The 22093-nt window shown below is 35.0% G+C and overlaps 1 protein-coding gene and 2 pseudogenes across 1 annotated transcript in view; 1 reads left to right on the top strand and 2 right to left on the bottom strand.

Moving 5' to 3' along the window:
- Nucleotides 1-2224: 2224 nt before the first annotated feature.
- The window catches only part of SGIP1 (SH3 domain GRB2 like endophilin interacting protein 1), a 183368-nt gene continuing 163499 nt past the window's right edge, over nucleotides 2225-22093 (bottom strand). Inside the window, 7 exon segments of the mRNA XM_015595069.1 lie at nucleotides 2225-2819; nucleotides 3808-3972; nucleotides 4528-4592; nucleotides 5733-5935; nucleotides 9342-9474; nucleotides 13737-13892; nucleotides 21889-22000. Coding sequence (XP_015450555.1) covers nucleotides 2797-2819; nucleotides 3808-3972; nucleotides 4528-4592; nucleotides 5733-5935; nucleotides 9342-9474; nucleotides 13737-13892; nucleotides 21889-22000 — 857 coding nt within the window. The 3' untranslated portion in view covers nucleotides 2225-2796.
- On the bottom strand, nucleotides 8078-8195 carry LOC112486043 (annotated as a pseudogene).
- LOC112485803 lies at nucleotides 17065-17183 on the top strand (annotated as a pseudogene).

Below are 22093 nucleotides of genomic sequence, written 5' to 3'. Positions count from 1 at the left end.
TTTCATTTTGGTTGTAGGTGTAGAGAAGAATAGAGCTTTAAAAATAATTAAAAATTTAATCTTTAGGAATTATGAATTCCAATTATGATAAAATTCAGACCAATTTGTAATAAAAATTTATTTTAAAAAATATCATGAAAATATGGAATTTATTTGGAAAAAACATATTTTTCATGTTGCCAAAATAAAGCAGTATCATTCATATTTTCTTGTTAGAGCAGAACCTTTTTGAATCATAATGCTTAGGAAATGGTATTCTGGTTAACGAGAACACTTTCTTTTTATTTTGACCCCTAATATTGAAAATCTTAACATGTACTAGCTCATTTTGTTCTGTTTAAGGAATTGATAATGGACCTGACTTAATGTTTCTTTTATACCTGATTTCTTGCTTTGTTTAGGATCATTTTTTTCTAACATGAATTCTTAATGCACAGTACTGTGGGTACAAGTGTAATAGGAGATTATAAACTACAAGATTAAAAGAAAAACACCAAAATCTCCCTGATATAAGTTTATTGTGTTATTATTTCACCTATTTTCTGAAAGAAAAAGAGATATATTCTCTATTGAGTTTCTATTTATTCAAAGTTTAGTAACTTTGAAATCATTGACTTCAATTCTGTTTCACAATGACCAATTAAGGGATCATAGGATACCTTTGTAGATTCAAATTTTAATTCCTGGAAACATTTAAATAATGTTAGGGACTATTGTAATCTATGTTTTAAATTACATTTTTACAATATCAACAAAATCATTCTTTGACAAAAAAATCCTTGTTTAATTACTAATTCACTTCAGAACTATATAAAATAAAATATAAAGAGCAAGACATGAGAACAATAATATTTACACATTTTAATATGCTTTGTGTTAATATTCAATATGTTTTCATTAATTGATTACTTAAAAACACATTAAATATTCATATGCTGGATAATTTTTTGCTGCTTATTTTCCATTGGTTTCAGTATTTGAAATTTCCTCATTTCCTGGGATTTAAAAGTTTGCATTTTCTATTTTGATTTCAAAATCAAATTAAGTATCTTTACTTAAAATGAGCATATTAATTATTTTTTCAAAAACTTCAACACAAGACTTGGGGAGCCAATTGAGAGTTTGTTTGAACGGTAAGGATCTTAAGGTAAAACAGATAATTTTGAAAAATCTCTGGGTAGCAAGCATTGATTCAGAAGTACAAATATTAATTTAGAAAGTTCCACTATAACCAACTGCCAGTCACAAGCTCATTTCAAGCGTCAGACTAACAAAATTTAATTTGATTCTAAAATTTAAAGAGGTTAAAGATTCTTTGTCAAATATGAGTGAATGTAAAATAAAAATTAGCAACTGATAATAAATAGAACAGCTTAATAATTACAGTTATTTAATAGTATAAGCTAGAATAGGAATTTGTTTATGTTTAAAATAAATTCTGTGACTTGAAAAAAAATTCACGTTTTCAGATCATAATGAAGAAAGGTTTTATAACTGAGATCCCTGAAGAAGTGCTCCTCTATCTGAATTCCCATATTATGAGGCCAGACTGAGTACATTTTTTATTATATCTTGCAATGACAAAATCATGATAAGTTTTTGATAACTCTCTTTTTGATTCCCCAAGAATGGCAAAGATTTATAGTTACAGACAATGAATCTTATCTAAAAGGAAATTTGTTGCACGATTATGTGGACAGAATTTAACTTATAAAGCTTATTTTTTCCCTTCCTAAGCGATATAAATGATGACAATTAAAATTCTCCTTCCGGATTTAAACAGGGGACTAAAATTTTTTTTTCTGAGATTTTTAGTCTCAATATTTTGATTCCTGTGAGTAAAGAGGAAACTCCATGCTGGTTAGGAGAAACTCTCTGTGTACAGTAATTGTGCAAAAATTGTTAACCAGTTCAATTATGGAAAGTCCTGAATTTTTAAGATCACAATTTTGGCTTTAGTCTGACTGATTATTCAGTAATCTCTACATTTGCTAAACTGTAGAGAAAGGGGGAAGTAGTTAAGACTTCAAAATCTTTACTCTTGATAATTTCATATACTTAAACTTTAAATATGAATTGCTTTCCCTTTTTACACAAGTTATAAAAATAAGAGGCCCTGTTTACACAGTTTGCATTTTTATGAAATTTGCAGTTTGAAAAAAAAGCTTTTTAAAAAGTGGTAATTAATGCTTTTCTTTGAATATACTGTAACCTTAGATTTTTTTTTCCTGAAATAGTCTCTGAATTTAACCCATTAAACATTTGAAGATAGAATTTTTTTTTAGCACTAGAGTAAAACATACTAAGGACTGAAGAAAAAAAGTTTTTTTCTGATTCCACTTAATTTTTTTGTTTGTGGCACCCCCTTTATCATAGCTATCAATATTATATTTAAATTTTATTTATTGACAAAATGCAATCTACCTCTGTAAGCACTGTGCCATTCAACAGTACTACTGAAAATTTTACATACCACAGTTTAAATTACATCCATTTCAGGAATGGTAAAATGCTAAAACTCAGGTGTCTAACTGCCTTACTGGAATGAGTACAATTTACAAATACAATAATTACATTTTAAAACCATAACAATATTACACCTAGAAGTAAATACTGTAGGACTGGTCATCATGGTACTGTGTGAGGGAAATCACAGCTGAAAAGTCATGGACATTTCCAGCAGATATATCCCAAGTGCAGATTTTGATTTGTTTTTGTCAAACCAAAATTAAAACCTGTTTCTCATACAACAGTTCTCCATTATATGAATCCTCCAAATCTTTGCATAAGCCTTTATTAGTTGTCTGCCAAGTATTTTCCTGCAAAACAAAACAACATATCAACAGGTTACCTGCTAGTTCAACAATGTGATTATTATACGGCTAACATTTATATTCCTCCTGCCTTAACCCTAGGAGCCAAATACTACATATATGAGGGGTGCAATAGTAATATAAGATACATAACGTTTTTTAAGTTTTCAATTTTCCAGACCAGCTAGTTGCTTTTTCACATTTCCATATATAAACATTTTGCAGGGGTTTGGGTTTTAACCAGAATAGGGAGATTTGTTCCTGGATGTGAGAATCCGCCTTATAAGAAGAATAGTCATATAATTACTTTCAAACCTGGGTCATTTCTGAGAGTGAAAGGGGTATAAATTAATAATTATATCAGTAGAGCAGCAAAAAACACTAGGACTTATCCCAAAAAATCATTGACAAGTATGATTACTGTAGTATTGGGGAATCCCTCCCTAACAAACGATCGCGTGTGTCAAAAACCTATCTGACGGTCACATTCAGTTCATGGGCAATCAGTTCTGATCTCTGGCCTAGATTCTTTAAGGTTGCTATTACAGTGAAAGATGGATTCTCTTAGATCTCAGCCAAGTCTAAAATCTCTGACAAGTCTAAAATCTATGAAGTCCTGTTGGAGAAGAAAAGTTTTCAGGTGAGAGCCAAATTCAAAGGCAAATAACATGTATCTTCTTTGTCAGTATAACAAAAGTATAATCCACTTCATCAACCTCAGTGTTCACATCTCTATAATGGGAATGACTGGCCAGCCCCACCTGAGGAACAGAGCCAGAGCCATGATAAGTAGCCAGGGCTTTCCTAATTCCTGACTTCCAGTCTACTGTCTTAGTTTTACTTAATTCAACAATTGGTTTGCTTTCTAATTGTGATGGGAAGTGGGGGTTAGGAGTGGGGAAGGGGAGGAGGAAGAAGATGAGAAAATCACAACCTATTCCTTCTTAAGGAAGAGTAGCTAAGGCAACATTGTTTTTGAAAGATACGCACTTACCTGCAGCAAACCTTTTCTTGATGAGTGAAAATCGGTAGCCTGCTCCAACAAGTTCAATGTCACAGCCAGAAAGTGTGCTTCCTTCACTTGTGAACTGTACAACCAACGGGGAAGGTTTGCTTGGGCCTTCAGATAACTGAAATCTTGCCAATAAAGAACCTACCCCTATAAAAAGATTATTATATATTACAAGATAATAGCCAACACAACATTCTGGAAATAATTTTTGAAACTGTATTCAAAAGTTAACACACAAAATCTAACTTAGGAAATAGGAGATGTTTCAGTGACAAAATGGTAATGAATAAAATTTATCATTAAATATTATAAGAGACTCTCTTTGTATGCTGATGCAAGCGTAATTCAGACAAACGGTACTTCAAAATTTGAGAGCATACTACTTGGAAGGCAATGATTTTTCAACTTATGATTAATATCAGAGGGAAAGTGAAAAATATCTAAACTATCAGGGAGTGTGAGATCTGATACAGAGTGAAAACATGCCTCATTAAAAGCTTTTCTCTGCTTTAAGCATGGTCTGTTTGATGTGGGGTCTTGGGCAGAAAAAGAGAAGTAGAGGATTTATTGAAGACTTATTTGCTTTTATTGGCTGAAATAAGATAAAGTGAAATATTTTGCTTGCTTTTAGCACTTAAGTATATTTTGTTTTATAGTTGCTTGATACCTTAAATAAATAAAATAAGCATGTGATTATATTACCTCCATTTTCTGACTTCTGAGAAATATCAGGAATCTTCCACAATATTCTTTGTTGTTCAGCATTCCTAAAAATGAAATAGATAAATGACTTTTGCATACACAAGCTTTTTAATTTAATGGATACCATATTTTTTTTTCAGATAGTGTTAATTTAAAAAAAATCTTGAAAATTTTAGCTACAATTTAAGCATTATCTGTCTGTCTGTCTACCTATCTATCCATGCATATACACGTAAATTCTCTCCTTTCCCGTTCTGTATTGTAACCACCCACAACACTCAGATAAATACTTAGAGGACAACGCAGTTAAAAATTCTAAAACACATCTACTGAAAAAAGTAGATGGGAAGTGTTAATCAATCAATTAATGCAGGTAATTTAAATTGGAGCTGTCATATGGCTAACATTCTTTTTTTTTTCCTGCTTCTGACAATCACATGGAAACACTAGAGTATTTTTTTTCTAGGAGAATAAGTTCTTTTTTAGCAGCTGCTATTGGTACGTAGTGTCTATTCAGTTTCTGTTCTCATACTTTCTCTATAGTGCATTTTTATAGTCCAGAGGCTACAAAACAAAACCCTACATTTCTCAGACTCCTCTGTAGCTGAGGTCTTTGATACAGATTAGACTCCACCAACTACATGTGCTGCTTGAGATTCGGAGGATCACAGAGAGGGAGAGGACATTCTTCTGTTGCTTTCTTGGCTGTTTTCTGCTACCAGCAACCTAAATGAGATATGGGATCTTCTAACAGCAATGCTCCAGTCCAGTCTCCAGTTTTGTGGGTGTTGAGGAGCAGTCAAAGCAGTGCCAGTCATAGCTTTCTCATCCCTGAATCAGCATGACAGGACTGGGTCCTTGAATCCAATGGCTCCACTGTCAGCCTTCTAATTTTTCTTCTTGGTTATGGTGGAAGTAGCAGCGTTCCTGGCCGGCCAGTTCTGTGGTCTTCTTGGAAACAATCTTGGCGATCCAGTCTAAAGCTTATTCTTCAAGCACTTTCACCATTGTGTGAGCATCTAAATCTCATGTGTTAAATCATTTTCTTCTTAAAATAGCTATAGTGGTTTCTGTTTCCTGCTTTGAACCCTGACACACAGGCCTGCTGTGATCTCCCCCCGGTGGGAAACAGAAACGCTAAGAAGTCTGTGACGACTTTGCTCGGGAGCTCTTTGGGGAAGCAGAAGCGGGTTGGGGCTCCTTACCAGACTGCTGGGGGGAGCACGGCCTGGAGCTTGGTTACTCCTCCGTCTATGGGGACCAGGAACTGCACATTGTTGAGGGCCACAGCGGTTGTCATTGCATCCGTATTGTATTTGTAATCTATGCGTAGGTCAGTGCTTGCTGGCTCACATCGCCAGTTCACTGCCAGGTTCAGAGGCGTGGACTGAATGCCCTGGGCACACACCTTGCCAAACGACAGGAAAGAGAATATTTAAAGCTCAACCATTAATCTGAAGCAAAACCAGTAGCTATGATTATCTCCCATAGGAATGTTCTTAGATATCAAAAAGTCATAATGTGTAGTTTGTGCTGCTTACAGTGAGCTCTCAGTGAAAATCACCATGAAGGGTGCCATGTGAGAGAGAGCTGATGTTTCAGGTAAATTGTTACAGATTAAAAATATATAATCAATGACTGAAATCTCCATAGCACTTTAGAGTTTACAATGAACCATTAGGAGGTGGTAGCACACTGGTTAAGAGTTAGATAGTCTTCGGAGTGAGTTCTTATTGTCACTTACAAACTGAGTGATCTTGGACTGGTCACTAAACCTCTCTGAGCCTCAGTATTTTCTCATCTGCCAAATGAGAATTATAACAATAATATTTACCCTCAGAGTTGTCAGGCAGATTGAAAGAGATGTTTTTTTGTAAAATACTCAGCATAATGCCTAGCACATAGTAAATAATTAACATTTTAATACATGCTAATTATTAATATTCTTATATTTGCTCTTCACAAAAAATAAGTGACAGAACAGATTATTATTACTCCTTTGGGACTTGCCAAAATAAGGACTTGAACTCAGATCCTCTAACTAGAAGTGCTGCATTCATATCCACTTAGAATCAACTGTGAGTCTGGTCATGGAAAAGCCAGGTTTGAAGAATCAACACAAATTTATCTTAACTAAAGATGATAATATCAACTTGAGTTCTGGGTCCACAGTGAAAAATTCACAACATTATTATTTCTTAATTGTTCACTGTGAAAATGAATAGCCCTAGGAGATTGTGCTTTTCCAAGTAAGCGCACACTGCAGGGGCTGTGTGGGTATTCATAGCGTATGAGTTTTGCTGATTTTGAAGAATATAAACAACTCTCCATTGGCCTAGCAATATCTGCACGTATGGACACCACAGGGAAAGGGCCTGAGGGCAGGTTGAACTCACAAGGCATAGTGGCTGCTGCAGAAACAAGTTCGGAAATCGGTTATTTATAAAAAAGACAGGCATGGCTTTTGATGACAATTTTAGTTAGATAATCATTATAATAGTTTTTAAACATTAATTATTTTTAGCAGCATGATCCTCTGCAAATAAACTTTTATTTAGAAATCTATTATTTTAGACCAAAAGGAGAGCGGCCTCGCCCTACCCACTCCTTTCTGCACTATATCCTCAGCAACTTGACAGAAGCTATTGTACCCAGCAAGGTGCTCTGTGAATATGTGAGAGTGTGTTTTTCATTGTCCTGATTACTGAGAGATGCTCCTCATGGCCAGAAACTAAACAGACAATCCCACAAAACGCTAATTGTGCCTCCCAACCAATTTCTTGCATTATTGATAAACAACATAACTAAACAAACAAAAGAAATTCCTCAGAGCACACTTTCACGCAAAACGACAGGTCTAGGGCTGCTTACATTTTTCAGAATACTTTGAAATATATTAGGCTACTAGCTCCTCATAACCACCTATAAAATATTTAGACAGGAATCATTGTTATTCTTATTTGCAGATGAGGAAACTGAGGTTCAGGGAGACGAAGTGCCGAAAGTCAGTGGCCAGTAGGAAGCTGACTTAATTCCCGAATTCAGTTGCTTGCTTACATTTTAATATTTTACATCAAGCTCATATTGCAATAGGTGAATTTTGTCGACTTTCCTAGGTTCACTTAATGACAAATATGGAGATTTCACGGAATTTAAAATTTCAAAAAAATTTAATTTGAACTGAAAATGTAGATGCGGGCTTTGCAATAAAAGTTCATGAAAGGAAATGACTACAGTTTTATTTTTACCCTTTCGGACGTACGAAACATGTATGTGCCTTGAAATTTAACTTCTCATTCAGGGAAAAATTACATTGGAGCTTCTTTTTCTTACTCCGTTTCACTTCTCTAAGAAGCTTAAAGCAATCACTGTGTTTAAATGTTTTGAGGAAATAAACAGTTAAATAAAAATACATTTGGTATATATTTTCATTATAAAAGTGATGAATTTCTATTATGTCACTTTTTAAATTTTTTTTTTTATTTTAGGTGAGGCCTCACAGATTGCAAGGACTTTGTCAGCTTACAACACCTCATTTTTTATTTTTTTATGCCTACAGCACTTGGTCTTCCTAGGTGGTCTCCCGTCAAGTACTAATCAGGTCTAACTCTACTTAGCTTCCAAGATCACATGGGACTGGGCTTGTTCAGGGTAGCATGGCCATGGACTATTATGTCACATTTTTGTTCAGTATTATCAATAACATCTAAAGCTTAGATGATACTGTTCTTACAGGAAAAACATTATACTCATTTGTATTTTTGTAAAATGTAACATCATTTATAGATACTTCACTTTCAGTGTGTCTTACAATAATATAAATAAGTAGTTTTCAACCTGTAGGGTGTATTATAATGACTTGGAGGACTTGTAATAAATACAGATATCTAGGTCGCATCTGGAACCAATTAAATGAAAATCCCTGGGAGTTTCAGGGCCTAACAGATATCCATCTAAACCTATACCTATACCTATACCTATTTCTATCTACAAATAGATTGTGATATAGGTATTTACATGTATTTATCTATAATTAGCACCAGTTCAGAACAAGTATTTGTTTATAAGTTCCCTGGTGACTGTAAAGTAGTCATGTTTGAGATGCACTGATTTCTATGAAGGCACAACTTTAAAAAATAATTATTTCCTCATCTTAAAAAAATAATTTGAACATATTTAATCACAAAAAATACTTTAAAAACAGTCTAGGTAATCAATGGCTGGGATCAATAGAATATTTGGACTTCATACCTGGTTTGAAACAGGCTTATTCACTAAATCAGTAAGAATTTGGTTAAGGGCAATCCTAGACACAAAAAGAAATTTCTCATATACTATATGGTATTGTGCCAAATAGTTTTTAAATATTAAATTATTTTTAACATAAAAAATAATTTATTCGAATTTATTTCATAGGACTATCACATTCAGAAAAAAACACTAGATTACTTACATTTAATAATCGAAAATGAGAGGTTTTAGTACACTAATGTTCTTAATAAAATTACAGTGAACAAATTCATCAATACTTATAATCTTAATTGATGTAATTTTCTCAGCTTCATTTTTTGACATATTTCTCTAATTTTTAAATTAAATATTTTACTTGTAAGTTTAACCTAATGAGGATATATATAAATATTTTTATCACTGTCTCCAAGTAGTCTTTTAAAATTTCTATTTTCTTATAAATTTGTAGCTTTTAAATAATATTAAAAGAACTGTTACTTTATTAACTTTTATTTAATGTTAGGTATGTTAGAATATACATTTGTGATGTGAAAGAGATGCCCTGATCATATAAATAGGCTTACCTGATATTTGAGCATGTCCACATTATAATATGTAGCCTGGGGTTTTTGTTCCGACACTTTCTTTAGGTGAGTCATCAAATTTGGCATGTTTACCCAGAATTCCTTGGTATTGGCATCATTTTGGGTATTATCACTATTTAATTGGGAAGAAAAAATGATTGAGTAGCACCTTGTCACAAAGAAATATCTTAGCAAATTGTCACCTGATTCTATATTCATCTTTGACAATTTGCAGAGATTTTATTACGAACAGTAGTATGGTTTAGTACAATTGCATTTCTGAATGGTATTAAGTTAATAGATTAATACCCACAGGAATACATTATTGTATTGCTATAAATTTCAGTGAGTACCCAGTAGTATTAACCAATCATGGAAATAATTGGTTGCTTTAAACAGTAAATTATTTAGTAATCTAAACTTAATAGCTCTTTCTACATCACCACAGATTCTTCTTAGTTAATGCAATCAAGGAAATGAGTACATTGATTTTCTTTTGAATTGACATGAACAGTAGTTTCTCAGAAACCACTTAACTAAATATTTGGCCAAAGGTAAACACGGTCTTTATCTCCAACTGAGGAGAAAAGAGAGACATTAAATTACCATGCTATATTTTCAGCATTCACACTATTTCATCTAAGAGGATCTAAATCATAAAAAAGTCACTTTTCTTAAAATGACCCTGGAATTTAATGATAATGATCACAGTAATTACAATTGACAAGTACAGTTTTAATGAGCTAAGGAGATTTGTATTTTATGAGAGGTGTTAGCTTTGCTCAAGAGGCCTGTCCACAAGCCAGTCACCCAATGTATCTTGAAGAGGCTTGTATCAGTGACAAAAAGGATCAGGCAAGAGTGTGAAAATATCTCCTCACTTCCCACACAATGAGGAAACTGAGAATGTAAGTTATTCAGTAACTTGATGCTCAATTTGTTTACTGACATTTCGCTTTCAGAATATTCCATATAATACAATAATAGTAACCATAATTTTTTGAGCACTTATTATGTGCTAGGCATTCTGTTAGATACACATAAACTATTTCATTAACATCTACCCTGCAAAGGAAGAATTATCTTTCTTTTTAAAGATGAGCAAATATTATAAAAAGAGGAAATTAGAGGTTCAGAAGACAGAAGGGTGATAGTGATAAAGTGATAAAGGCAGGTCAAAATTAGGTTGCTATGATTCAGTCTCCAGAAGGCAAACTAATCAAAAGAGCTGAGTCAAAACCATCAGGGCTTTAAAACTGCTCCCGGTCTGTTGGGAGGGGGTGATTGTGGGGGCCAAGGCTTGGTGTGACCCATGTGGTTCTGCTGGGCCCTGGTATAGGTTGCTGAGGACACAGCAAAGCTCTATGACCTTGGGCATGTAGGAAGTGGATGGAAAAGGCTCCTGACCCCCGAGACTTGGCCTCTGATCAAGCTGAGCTAAGAATGCTGATAAGGCTGTCCAAACTTTTATTATCTAAAAGCATCCAAGTTGTCCAGAGCTTCCAGAGCTGTAGCTACAGAAGGAGGTAGGAGATAAGAGTAATAGAGAGTCAGCGAAAGTAAATAATTTACTTAAGTTTGAACAGCTTAATAAGTAAGAGTCAGAGTTTTAGCCCATGTCAGTCTTACTATAGGTCATTCTTTCCCACTATGCCAAAATGGAGATGAGAAATGACTATCTAGCAACATGTCATTAATTTGTACTAAGTACATCTGAATAAGTGGGACAATTTTAACTATACTATTTTAAAGAAATGCATTTATGAAGTTTAATAACAAAATAAGCTAAGTCACTTGTCTATGATAATTTCTCAGTAAACTTGCTTTAATAAATGTTTGAGAAAGCTTTGCTAATCAAATACTTGTATAGAGATGCAACTGTTGAATGCTCAAGAAGTCTCGAGAATCTTTTAGTATCATAATTGGTTCAACAACTGTTCCTGAATATCCTTTACAATCAAACCCATTTCATAAGGGAACAATAAAAGTAAATTTCAAGTTGGTCCCTCTCACAAGGATCACAAACCCAAATGTCTCCAGGAGCCAAGGTGCTAACCTAAATGAAGTCTTTCGGTAAACATAAATGAGACACTTGGCTGGGAGTGAGACAACAGATGTTGAAAGGCTTCTGCTGTATTCAAGAATAATGCTTGGCTACATTATCTTTAAAAATTAGGGGTGGCAATAACTGTGGTGGAGCAGTACTGCATAACAAAACCAAATAGGCTACATGACTTATTGGGTTACCAGTCATAGCCCTGACATAATAATCAAATATTTAGAGTTAATAGGTCCAAATTAATGAGAATTTTGTTTTTGTTTTTGTTTTTTTTTGGCAAATAATAATTTAAGGGTCTATATAATGTTTTGTCAAACAAAAACATTCTCAAAGTGCTATTTAATTCAATTCATAAGAGATATATTAACATAAGTATAAAACTCTTACTTATATGCCTGAGGACTTGGCAACATAACTGCCTAAAAAGGCAACCAAAACTATGATTATCACACCAGTTGTGTGCGCAAACAAACCGGTGAGATGGCAGCACATAATTCCTAATTTCAGATGGATGGACCTTGAAAAATAAAATTAACCTGGCTTAACGTGCATACCCCCAAAATGGAGGGAAACTAGAGTAAGAAGTTTTCGAGTTACAATCTCTATCATTTTACATTTATCTTTCATTTAATGGGTGATCATTTCTTTTACACTTTTAAACCTGGAATTAAGTTTGCCAGTTAAGCCATAGCAAGCACCAAAGAAGAGGAAATGATCTTGGTACTTGCCTGAAAGACCTGTTTTTTCACCACTGGAACAAAAATCTCATTCATTTGAGAAAGTGAGTGACTACATTGATCCTCAAATTCCAAATACCAACGACATTTAGTTATTTCTACATAAATATCCGTCTTGAAAATTCTTTAAATTATGGTTGAGTTGTTCACTCATTCAACAAAAATTACTCAAGTCCTTATTAGATGCCAGGCACAGAGGATGGTAATGAAGAAACAGTGGTGAACTAATAGATGTGTTTCATTCCTCACGGATTTTACAGACTAGTAGAGGAGATGAATGAATAAAGAAACACAAATAGATAAATTATTATTAATTTTAGTAAGTGTGACAAAGGGTATCTGGAGAGACGATAACAAAGGAACATAATTTAGTTTGAGAATGGTGGGTGAAGGGTTGTGGGGAGGAGAGTGGGATGGCCGGGGGAGGCCGAGCAGAGCTGAGATCCGAAGGATGAGTAGGAGTCAGGTGAAGATGGGCGGAAATAGTATTGAAGGCAGAAAAGCCTTTTTGTGGGAAAGGACTCAGTCTGTTTCTAAGACTGGCAGGTCTGGCTGGAGCTGCAAGGAATCTGAGGCATAATGGTGAGAGATGAGGACAAAGAAGCAGGCAAAGGTGGATGGCGTAGGGCCTCAAAGGCAGTGGTAACAAGTTTGGATTCTGCTACAGATGCACTGTGGAGCTATGTGAGAGATATGAGTGAGGACAACCTGATTTACCTCATAAAAGGTCATTTGGTTGCTGTGTGAAAAAAAATAGAAGTGGGGTAAGACTGAATGCAGGATGGGAAGGAGGAAAGCAATTACAGAGGTCTAGTGAAATGATGGTGGTCCATTGGACAAGGGAGGTCACAATAAAAGGAAAAAGTGGCCACTTTAGAGAGTGATTTTTAGATGGAATAACAGAACTCGATGATGGAGAGGAAGTTGTCAAGATTTATTTCATCTCATCCATTGCCAATAATTAACATGTGCAGTTGATCATTTTTAACAGCATGTATGAGTATGCATGTTTGTGTGAACGTGCATGTGTTTATATATGATAAAGACATTCATATTTAAGAATTAGAAAAGGTGAAGAAGTATATTTATAGAAACATCTACATAAGCTTCTCTGATGTCATATGTAAAGTTCCATCAAAACAATTATCATTACAATGAAATTATATGTTTTATGGAAAAGATTTTCAAGTTCATGTGAAGAGTAACTCACAGTTCAAATAACATTTGACTTTTAAAGATGCCAATACAAAAAATGAATTTTATTCCTTTTATTGAGTTCATTTCCCACCATCCTCAGTCTTTGTCTACTGATGATAAGTAAAACAGACAATAAGTTGTCACTAATACAGATTTTATTACTCTAAATGTCTCTTTAGCCACTCGAGATAGTTGGCCATTAAAATATACATATGCATACATATGCAATTACCCAAAAAAATATGACAGCTGGTAAAAGTTCTGTGTTTCAATCGACACACATATCTAAGTAGTGGTAATTTCTCTATAGTGCTACTCCCTTGCTAAGGTATATCCCTCCCTCATCTAAGTATAAAGTACTATGCTACGTACATCTAAAAAATTTGAACAAAACATATTTACCAGCAGAGAAGTTGAGGATTTGGCAGGACGTGTTCTAACCTGCTGAAATTTATCACCCGAAAAGTCAGGGCAGCTGGCGATGGGTTGTTGGCAAAGTGTCTGGTGATGCCAGCAGGAAAGGACAACACCATTTCTCCAGTAATCTTTACGATACATCTGGCATATCAAAACACGTGAGAGGAAAGAGAAAGGAAGCCCAGGTCAGTATGCTATGAATCAAAACAGCTGTGAAAAAGAAAAGATTTATATAACAGTATTGCACAGCAGAAGAGATGAAAGATAAGCTCTTGCAATTCCACTCTCAACTACTAAATCATTTCTAAGACTTACAGGTTTAACACTTACTCCTAAAAAGTAGCTATTATGTCTAATGTGTTTTTGAACTGTAACAAGAAAAGCTCAGTTTTTCTCTTTCTGTAGAAAAGTCTGTATGTTCACCTCATAAATAGCATTATCTATTCTGGTGGTTTTCTCTCTCTTGGATTTCTGAACTTTTGGCACCATATTTGAAGATATTAAATTGTGCAATGTTATCACACTAGTCACTGAAATTTATTTTAGTTCTCTGAGGGACATGATCGATGCCTTGAACATGTTCTTTCATGTCCCTCTGAGGTAAAATTCTTGCTTCCCACTTAATTAGATCTTTTTTCCATTAACTTGTCTATTTGGTTGAAATTGTAAAATCATTTGATATATAGGTTAACACAATAGGATCATAATTTGGAAGGAAGAATAACCCCCCCTTTTTTTTAAAGACTTTATTGAGGTATAATTGACATAATGAATGACGCATTTATAATATAAAATTCCAAAATTTTTGACATAGCATACACTTGTAAAACCATCACGCATTCAAGATTATGAACATATCCAGCATCTCTAAATATTCCCTCATGAGTCTCTGTAATCCCTCTTTCCTGCACTTCTCCACATCCTTCTACTCCCCATCCCTAGGCAATTGTTAATATGCTTTCCAACACTGTACATTAGTTTGGACTTTCTAGAATTTTATATAAACCAAATCAGAAAGTATGTGATTTTTTTTGGCTGGCTTCTTCCATTCAGCATAATTATTTTGTGAGTCACTCATGTAGAGCATCAATAGTTCATGCCTTTTTATTGCTGGGTAGCATATGGATATACCATAGTTTTTTTTTTTTTTTTAAATCCATTTACCTGTTGAAGAAGAACATTTGAATTGTTTCCAGTTTTTACCTATCACAAATAAAGCTGCAATGAATATGTGTGTACAACTTGTATGGACATATGCTCTCATTTCTCTTGGACGAATATATAAGAATAGAATCACTGGATCACCTGGTAGGTGTACTTTTAACTTTGTAAGAAACTGCCAGACTATAGTCAATAATATTGTAATGGCTATGTATAGTGCAAGATGGGTACTAGACTAATCAGGGGGAATTACTTTTTAAATTATATAAATGTCTAACCATTGTCCTGTCTATTTGAAACTAATAAAAAAAATTGAAACAAACAAACAAACAAACAAAAACAACGCTGCTAGACTGTTTTCTGAAATGGAAAAGATCAGCTGTGTATGAATTTCAATTCTCCCACATCTTCACCAACACTTGGTAGGATCTATCTTTTTAATTTTAGCCACTCTGACAGTTGTGCAGTGATATCTCATTGTTGTTTTAATTTCCATTTTCCTAATGGCTAATGATCTTTAGCATCTTTTCATGTGCTTATTTGTTATCAGTTACCTACTTTGGTGAAGTGTTTGTTTAAATTTTCTGCCAAGGTTTTAAATTGAGTTTTCTGTTCTCTTATTAAGTTTTGAGAATTCTTTATATATTCAGGATGCAAATCATTTATCAGATACATGCTTTGCAAAGATTCCGCCTCCCCACCGCCCCCCGCCCCCAGTCTGTGGCTTGTTTATTTTCTTTCTTTCTCGTAAGAGTAACTTTGAAGAGCATAAGTTTTTAATTCATCAATTTATTTTTATGGGTTGTATTTAATAAATTTATTCTTTTGGAGTCCTATCTAAGAAATTTTTGCCAAATCCAAGGTCACAGAAATTTCGCCTAGATTTTCTTCTAGAAGTTTTTTTTTAGTTTTACATTTAGCTTTATGATCTATTTTTAAGTTAATTTTGTATAAGATGTGAAGTCTGAGTCCAAGTTCATTTTTTTAGTGTGTGGATATAAATATCTAACTGTTATAGCATCATTTGTTGAGAAAAGACTGTTTTTTCTCCACCGAATTTCTCCACTTGGCAATTTTGTTGAAATTCAGACGTCCATATACGTATGGACCTATTTCTGGATTCTCTATTCTGTTCTATTGATCTACTTTGTCTGACTTTACACCAATACCACACTGTCTCGATTACTGTAGCTTTGTAATAGTTCTGAAATCAAGTATTGTCAGACCACTTTGTTCTTCTTTTTCAAAGTTGTTTTGGCGATTGTAGATACTTTGCACTTCCATATGAAATTTAGAATCACTGTGTCAATTTCTACATACCCTCGTAGTAGCAGTGTAGCTTCAACTCACCCTTTACTGCCTGCTCTGAGAAAATAATGGGCCCTTATTTTTAATTTACCTATGGGAACCATGTCAAGCTTTGTCAGTAGAGGGCGCTGGAAAGATTTCAGGAAGAAGGGATTTTTTTCTAGTTCCAGTGTGCTTGGCTAGGCAGGCTCTTGCAGTATACAAGGATTATCTGGTGCCAGGCTTCTGCAGTACAGGAGCGTGTGTGTAGCTCCTGTAGTGCATATGGCACTCCCAGTGTGTGGGTATTACAGCCCATGTGGCTTTGCTAGTGCCCAGTAGCACAGGAGGTTCCCTAACATCTGACTCCTGTAGTGCGTGTGGCTGGGCTACCCCAGTGCCTGGAGTCTGCAGTGCTTATGGGTCTCCATTTCCAGGGTCCTGCCATGCACTCACCTTCTCCACAGCCAGCTTCTGCAGTGCATGGTGGTAAGCAGTATCTATTGGCCACTAGCTTCCTGTAGTGTCCCCCTCAGCCAGTTTTGTAGTGGAGTGTGCCCCAGTGAGACACCTCCCCATGAACCGCTGGTAGTCAGCTGGGCTCTCCCTATGCCATGGTGTGAAAACTCTTGAGAAAGTAAGCTGGGGCAATCATATAGCACACCAAACCTTTCAAGGATCACTGTTCTTCACCTGAGGTTCAGCATCTTGCAAATCACTGTTTCATATATTTTGTCTGCTTTTAAGGTACTTTCACGTGGAAAGATAAATCAATCAGTCTCTGTAACTCCACCTTAACCAAAAGCAGAAATCTCAAAAGAAATATTTTTCTTAGGGAACAGTAAGTATTTAAAATGAGTGAACCATCTACGGCCACGCCACCCTGAACATGCCCGATCTCGTCTGATCTCGGAAACTAAGCAGGATCGGGCCTGGTTAGTACTTGGATGAGAGACCACCTAGGAATACTAGGTGCTGTAGGTGTTAAAAAAATAAATAAAATAAAATAAAATGAGTGAACCTCTTTATGACTTCCCCATACATCTAGATAACTGACTCTTGTACCAGTTCTACAACTTGAAGTTCAGGATTGCAGTTTCTAGAGAAATTGAGGTTAATACATGAAAATATGTTGCTCACGTCTGAGTAAAGGGAACTCTAATTGTCTCACAGCATCTTGTAAACTGTGTAACTGTGATTAATGAGACACACATGGCTTGCGTACACATTTAAAATAGCTGGGCTTGCGTACACATTTAAAATAGCTGATGCGAAGAACTGCTATAAGCTCATGTGTAAAAGGCTGGGTTTGAGATAGAGGTTGAGGGCAGGTGAGCTTCCTAAAGTTGCCATGTGTTCCCCTCTCCCCTCAGATACTATCATTCACAACTCTGCACTGCTCTGAATGAGAATTTTGGTTTCTGGAAGTTTGTACCTCCATCTCTTTTGAAGGATTTTGCTGATCTCCCAGATTGGGTGCCAATTCTGCTGTTTTCCTCTATCTTTTAGATCCATTAACCTCGCTTGATTTACTGATGCTGAGCCTGGATTTCCCCTCAAACTGAGTCTACTCTTGATGTTTTTCAATAATGTGCATATGCAGAATATTATCTGACAACTCTAGAAGAAAACAATAATTAGTGCACTTGTTAAATTAGACTTCGGCAGGTACCATCACTTAGCATATTATTAGCAGTGGTGGCTCAAATGCTTTTTTATTTGGTAGGAAATCTCAGCTTTTTTTCTAGGTTGCTCAAAGTGAGATTTAAGTGGTGTCTTGGTGGGGGATAAAGTTTCTCTTTTGAAAGCAAGTCAGTGAGGGGAGGAAGTGGTATTTCTTAAGTCAATAAACATTTATCGACTCCTAACTATGTAAATTATTTTTGTGTGTGCGTTTTCTTGAGTGGGGAGGCAATTAAAAAATGAACAAAACGGCCTCTACCTTCAGAAGGTTTACAGTGTTGGGTAGAAGGTGAGAGAAGTAGTCGATATAAGGCAAGATAGGAAGCACCAAGGCTTCTCGCTTACTTTTCTGAACTGCATCTTAAGGTCAGACCTTTGCTGATTTATTAATCCATTCAGTGTCTACATTGACTTGAAACTTTCTATGTAAAAATTAACATTTTCAACTATACTCACTAAAGGAAAATTCTTTGTTTAACTTTCATGATTATTCCTATCAGTATGCAATGTGGCTATATTTCATGTGAGTTTGAATTATGGAAATCTAAAATACTGCAATATGAAAAGTTTAGCAAACTTACTTTATGAGTTTAGCAAACTTACTTTATGAGTAAAATTTGAAATCTCTACAAATGAAACATTTATCAAGAATGGCAAAAGTTCAAAGTCAGTTGGCTAAGTGACTTATAAAATGGGTTCTCCCTATTGCCGTAGGCAGCACCATGTTATCAAGTCAATAGAAATGCTGGCTAACTTTGATCAGAGAATGTGTGAATTTGATTTACATAAGGTCATCAGAAATGTCTGTCTTGCATAAAATATGACTTCTGTGTACTGCTTTCATAACTAAACCCACAGTCTTCTTTTTAAGCATACATATCTCTGTGCATTTGTAGCTTCCCTTCCTTTATTTATATCCCTGTTCATTGCCTTAGGTACTAGGCAAACTCCTTTTCATATTTCAAGACTCAATTCAAAGGCAGGCCTTTCTGAAGTCTTCCTTAATATTCTTTCCTTTCGGCCTTTCTTAATTTTTCTTTTTGCTAGTTTTCTTGGACATATGTACAGATTTTATGGAAACTGTTTCGTAGTTTCTTGCACATATATTACCTACTATTGTGAAGGCAAGTACTGTGTCTTAGGTTCTGGGAAGGCAGAAGTACATAACACAGGAACCTGTGCACAGTAGGAACTCGATAAAATGTTTTAAAAAAAATTCATACATACAACAATTATATACAAGGTGCCTGTACAATGTACCAGGCATAATGTAATGCACTAGAATGGGTAGTGAGAAACAAGACAAACATGGTTCGTGCCCAAACCTCCAGTTTAAGCAGGGAGACAAACACTTGAATAAGTAATTGAAATATAATAAGGGAAGGATAGAATATAACTGAGAAACCTAAGTTTTTCTAGGGGTTTAGAGAATTAATTCCTAGCACTAGAATTGTTCAAATAGGAGCTAATAATGGGAGATGCATTTTTCCAGCCAGCAGCAAAAGTCAAGGAGTTCTCTGCCTATGAGCTACTGAGAAAGATTCAGATATCAGAATACCTATTACAGGTGTCTGAATACTCGGGGAAAAAGTATGATTATATTTGAATGGATTATGTATCATAGTTTAAAATAATTAAAGTAGTAAATTTCTGTTTCCAGTGTATGATCTGAACATAAATGGGGAAAGCCATGATGCAGGGTGAGGGGGAACCACAGGCAAAAGCAAACCCGTATGCCTTTGTCGCATCATTTCTCTATGTGGCACTGTGTTTGGTTCTATTCTCCTTCCCTCCTCACCCCATGATCCAACTTTTGAACTTGAATTGTTTCTTTGAAAGTGAATAACAAAGGAGCAGCAATTAAAATTATTCATTGACTAGAGATGAAATTAAATTTACAAGAATGTCACCTCATGATCTGTTCATAAATTTTAGATCTCATAATTTCAATGAAATATACTGAATCTCCTATCTACCAAGATACAGTATATACTGAAACTATTTAAGGCAATATAATTGAAAACTCAATATATGCAGTCATCCACAAGTCAAAGACTCAGTTAATTTAGAGAAGCATAGGAAAATCACAAATATTAATTTCACTTGAGTGCCAATGTAAGTTTCAATACATGAAATGAGGAAGAGAAGGGACACGAACATTCATTCTATAGCACTATGGTTTATCCCACGCAGATATATACAACCTAAGCTCATGGCATTTACTTGCTCTAACAGTTCAAACTCATACCTATGTATGAGGTAGCTTTTGATTTCTAATGATATGTGAATGTGGCAAGTGAACTTCCTGCTCTGAAGATGAAAGAGAAAGGACATGAGATAAACCAGAGCGCTGTAGACTGAAACCTAATCCTCAATGTGCTGGTATTTGGAGGTGGGTCTTTTGGGAGATGGTTAGGTCATGAAGGTGAAGCCCTTGCAAATGAGATTAGTGCTCCTATACAAGAGACCCCACAGAGCTTCCTAGCCCCTTCCACCATGTGAGGTTCCATCATGTGAAGTTACATGGCAAACGGCTGTCTGTGAACCAAAGAGCGCCCTCTCACCAGACATCAAATCTGCCAGCTCCTGGGCTTCCTAGCCTTCAGAAGTCTGAGAAATGAGCTACCCAGTCTATGGAATTCTGTTGTAGCAGCCCAAATAGACTAAGACACCACAGTCCAGTGTTTGTTTCTCTACAATATTCTGGGCTTAGAATAAAAACTAGATGTTTAAAAGGGCATGACACTCAGGGTAGTCGATAGATTCTAGTAGTTGAGTAGGACACTTAAAGGTGGAGTTATTAATCATGGTAGTCTCCCAGCAAAATATTGCTAGATTCAGACTTAAAAAAACTAGTGTTTCTGAAGTGAAAAGAATTCATGATTAGTCATGCAGATTTCCACTTAAAATATTTGTAGGAATCCAAGTTCTAATAATACTTTATTATCACTGTTTTAAAAATTTTTATAAAATAGCCTAGTGTTCTGTATGCACATTTTTTCTCTCATTATTATTTCCATAGATATTAAGATTTTTCTAAGCCTTCATCCTTGTAAGTAAAAATAAAGAGCAATTATTCCCTCACCAAGATTTGTCCTTTGTTTATTGTTTATCCATCAAATTAAGACTTGGAATTATATTAGTGACACACATGAAACCCAGTTTGACTTATGTATTCAGTTTTCAGTGTAGACCAATAATCATTCTTAACTTTTGTGTGTGTGTTTGTGTCTCATGAAACCCTCTATGAAATTGATGAATGCTATAGACCTTCTCTATGGACAAATACACATATGCACACACACAAAAGATATACAATGTAATTTCAGGGAATCTACTTCTTGAACCCTTTTTAAGGAACTCTGTATAGAGAGGCAAAATATTTAATTATATTACATATACATTCAGGTCAAGTTCATTGTTAGTTTGTATTGATATACGTAAAATCAGATTCTTGTAAATAGAGAGTGGTGCATTTTTCCCTAGAATTTTTAGTTTGTTGTGATTATAATTTTTTTGGCTAATTTTTTCTTACTTAGTAAGGGTAACATATACCTTTTCCTCTTACTAATCTGGGTGTTACGGGAAGATTTTTTCCCCACATTCTTATTCCAATGCACCATTGTTTCAGTTTATTTGTAGGTGATTCTCATCCAGGAAAAACAAAGACAATAAAAGATATTATCTGGACATTTACTTTTATGAGACAATAAATTTTCTCACTGTTGACACAGTCGAGTTAGAGTTTTCTGTTACTGCAACCAAAACTGAATCAGAGATTTTTAAATAGTAAGATATTAGATTATTGGACTTTTTGGTACAGTTTTAGAAAAGCGGTGAATTAGTACACCTAATTAAAATTTCTCCTCCATTCTAGATATATCACCTGTTATTGTTAGCTGGGCTTTTTGGTTTTAGGATAAGAAATAAAATAGTTATAATTAGAGTGTCCTCTGCTGAATAAGATAGAGTTTGGAGAGCACAGCAGACCAAGCTCTGGGCTTACTTGCTTGGATCTGCTCCTTTGAAATAGGCATTGACTGTTTCTGTAAATGCTGCTGCAACAGGGAGGGTGTCCTGGGCTCCCATGGTTAGGGGGCTGGGTCCCCTGGAAGAACCTGCATGAAATGAAAAACTTTCATTTATTATAGGCAGAAAAGACATTTTAGTATATGTGTAACTGTATTAAAGAATTAAAGAATAAAATCTAT

This window comes from Pteropus alecto, unplaced genomic scaffold (assembly GCF_000325575.1).
Source record: "Pteropus alecto unplaced genomic scaffold, ASM32557v1 scaffold25, whole genome shotgun sequence".
Classification (NCBI taxonomy): domain Eukaryota; kingdom Metazoa; phylum Chordata; class Mammalia; order Chiroptera; family Pteropodidae; genus Pteropus; species Pteropus alecto.
This window is presented reverse-complemented; position numbering and strand designations above follow the sequence as displayed.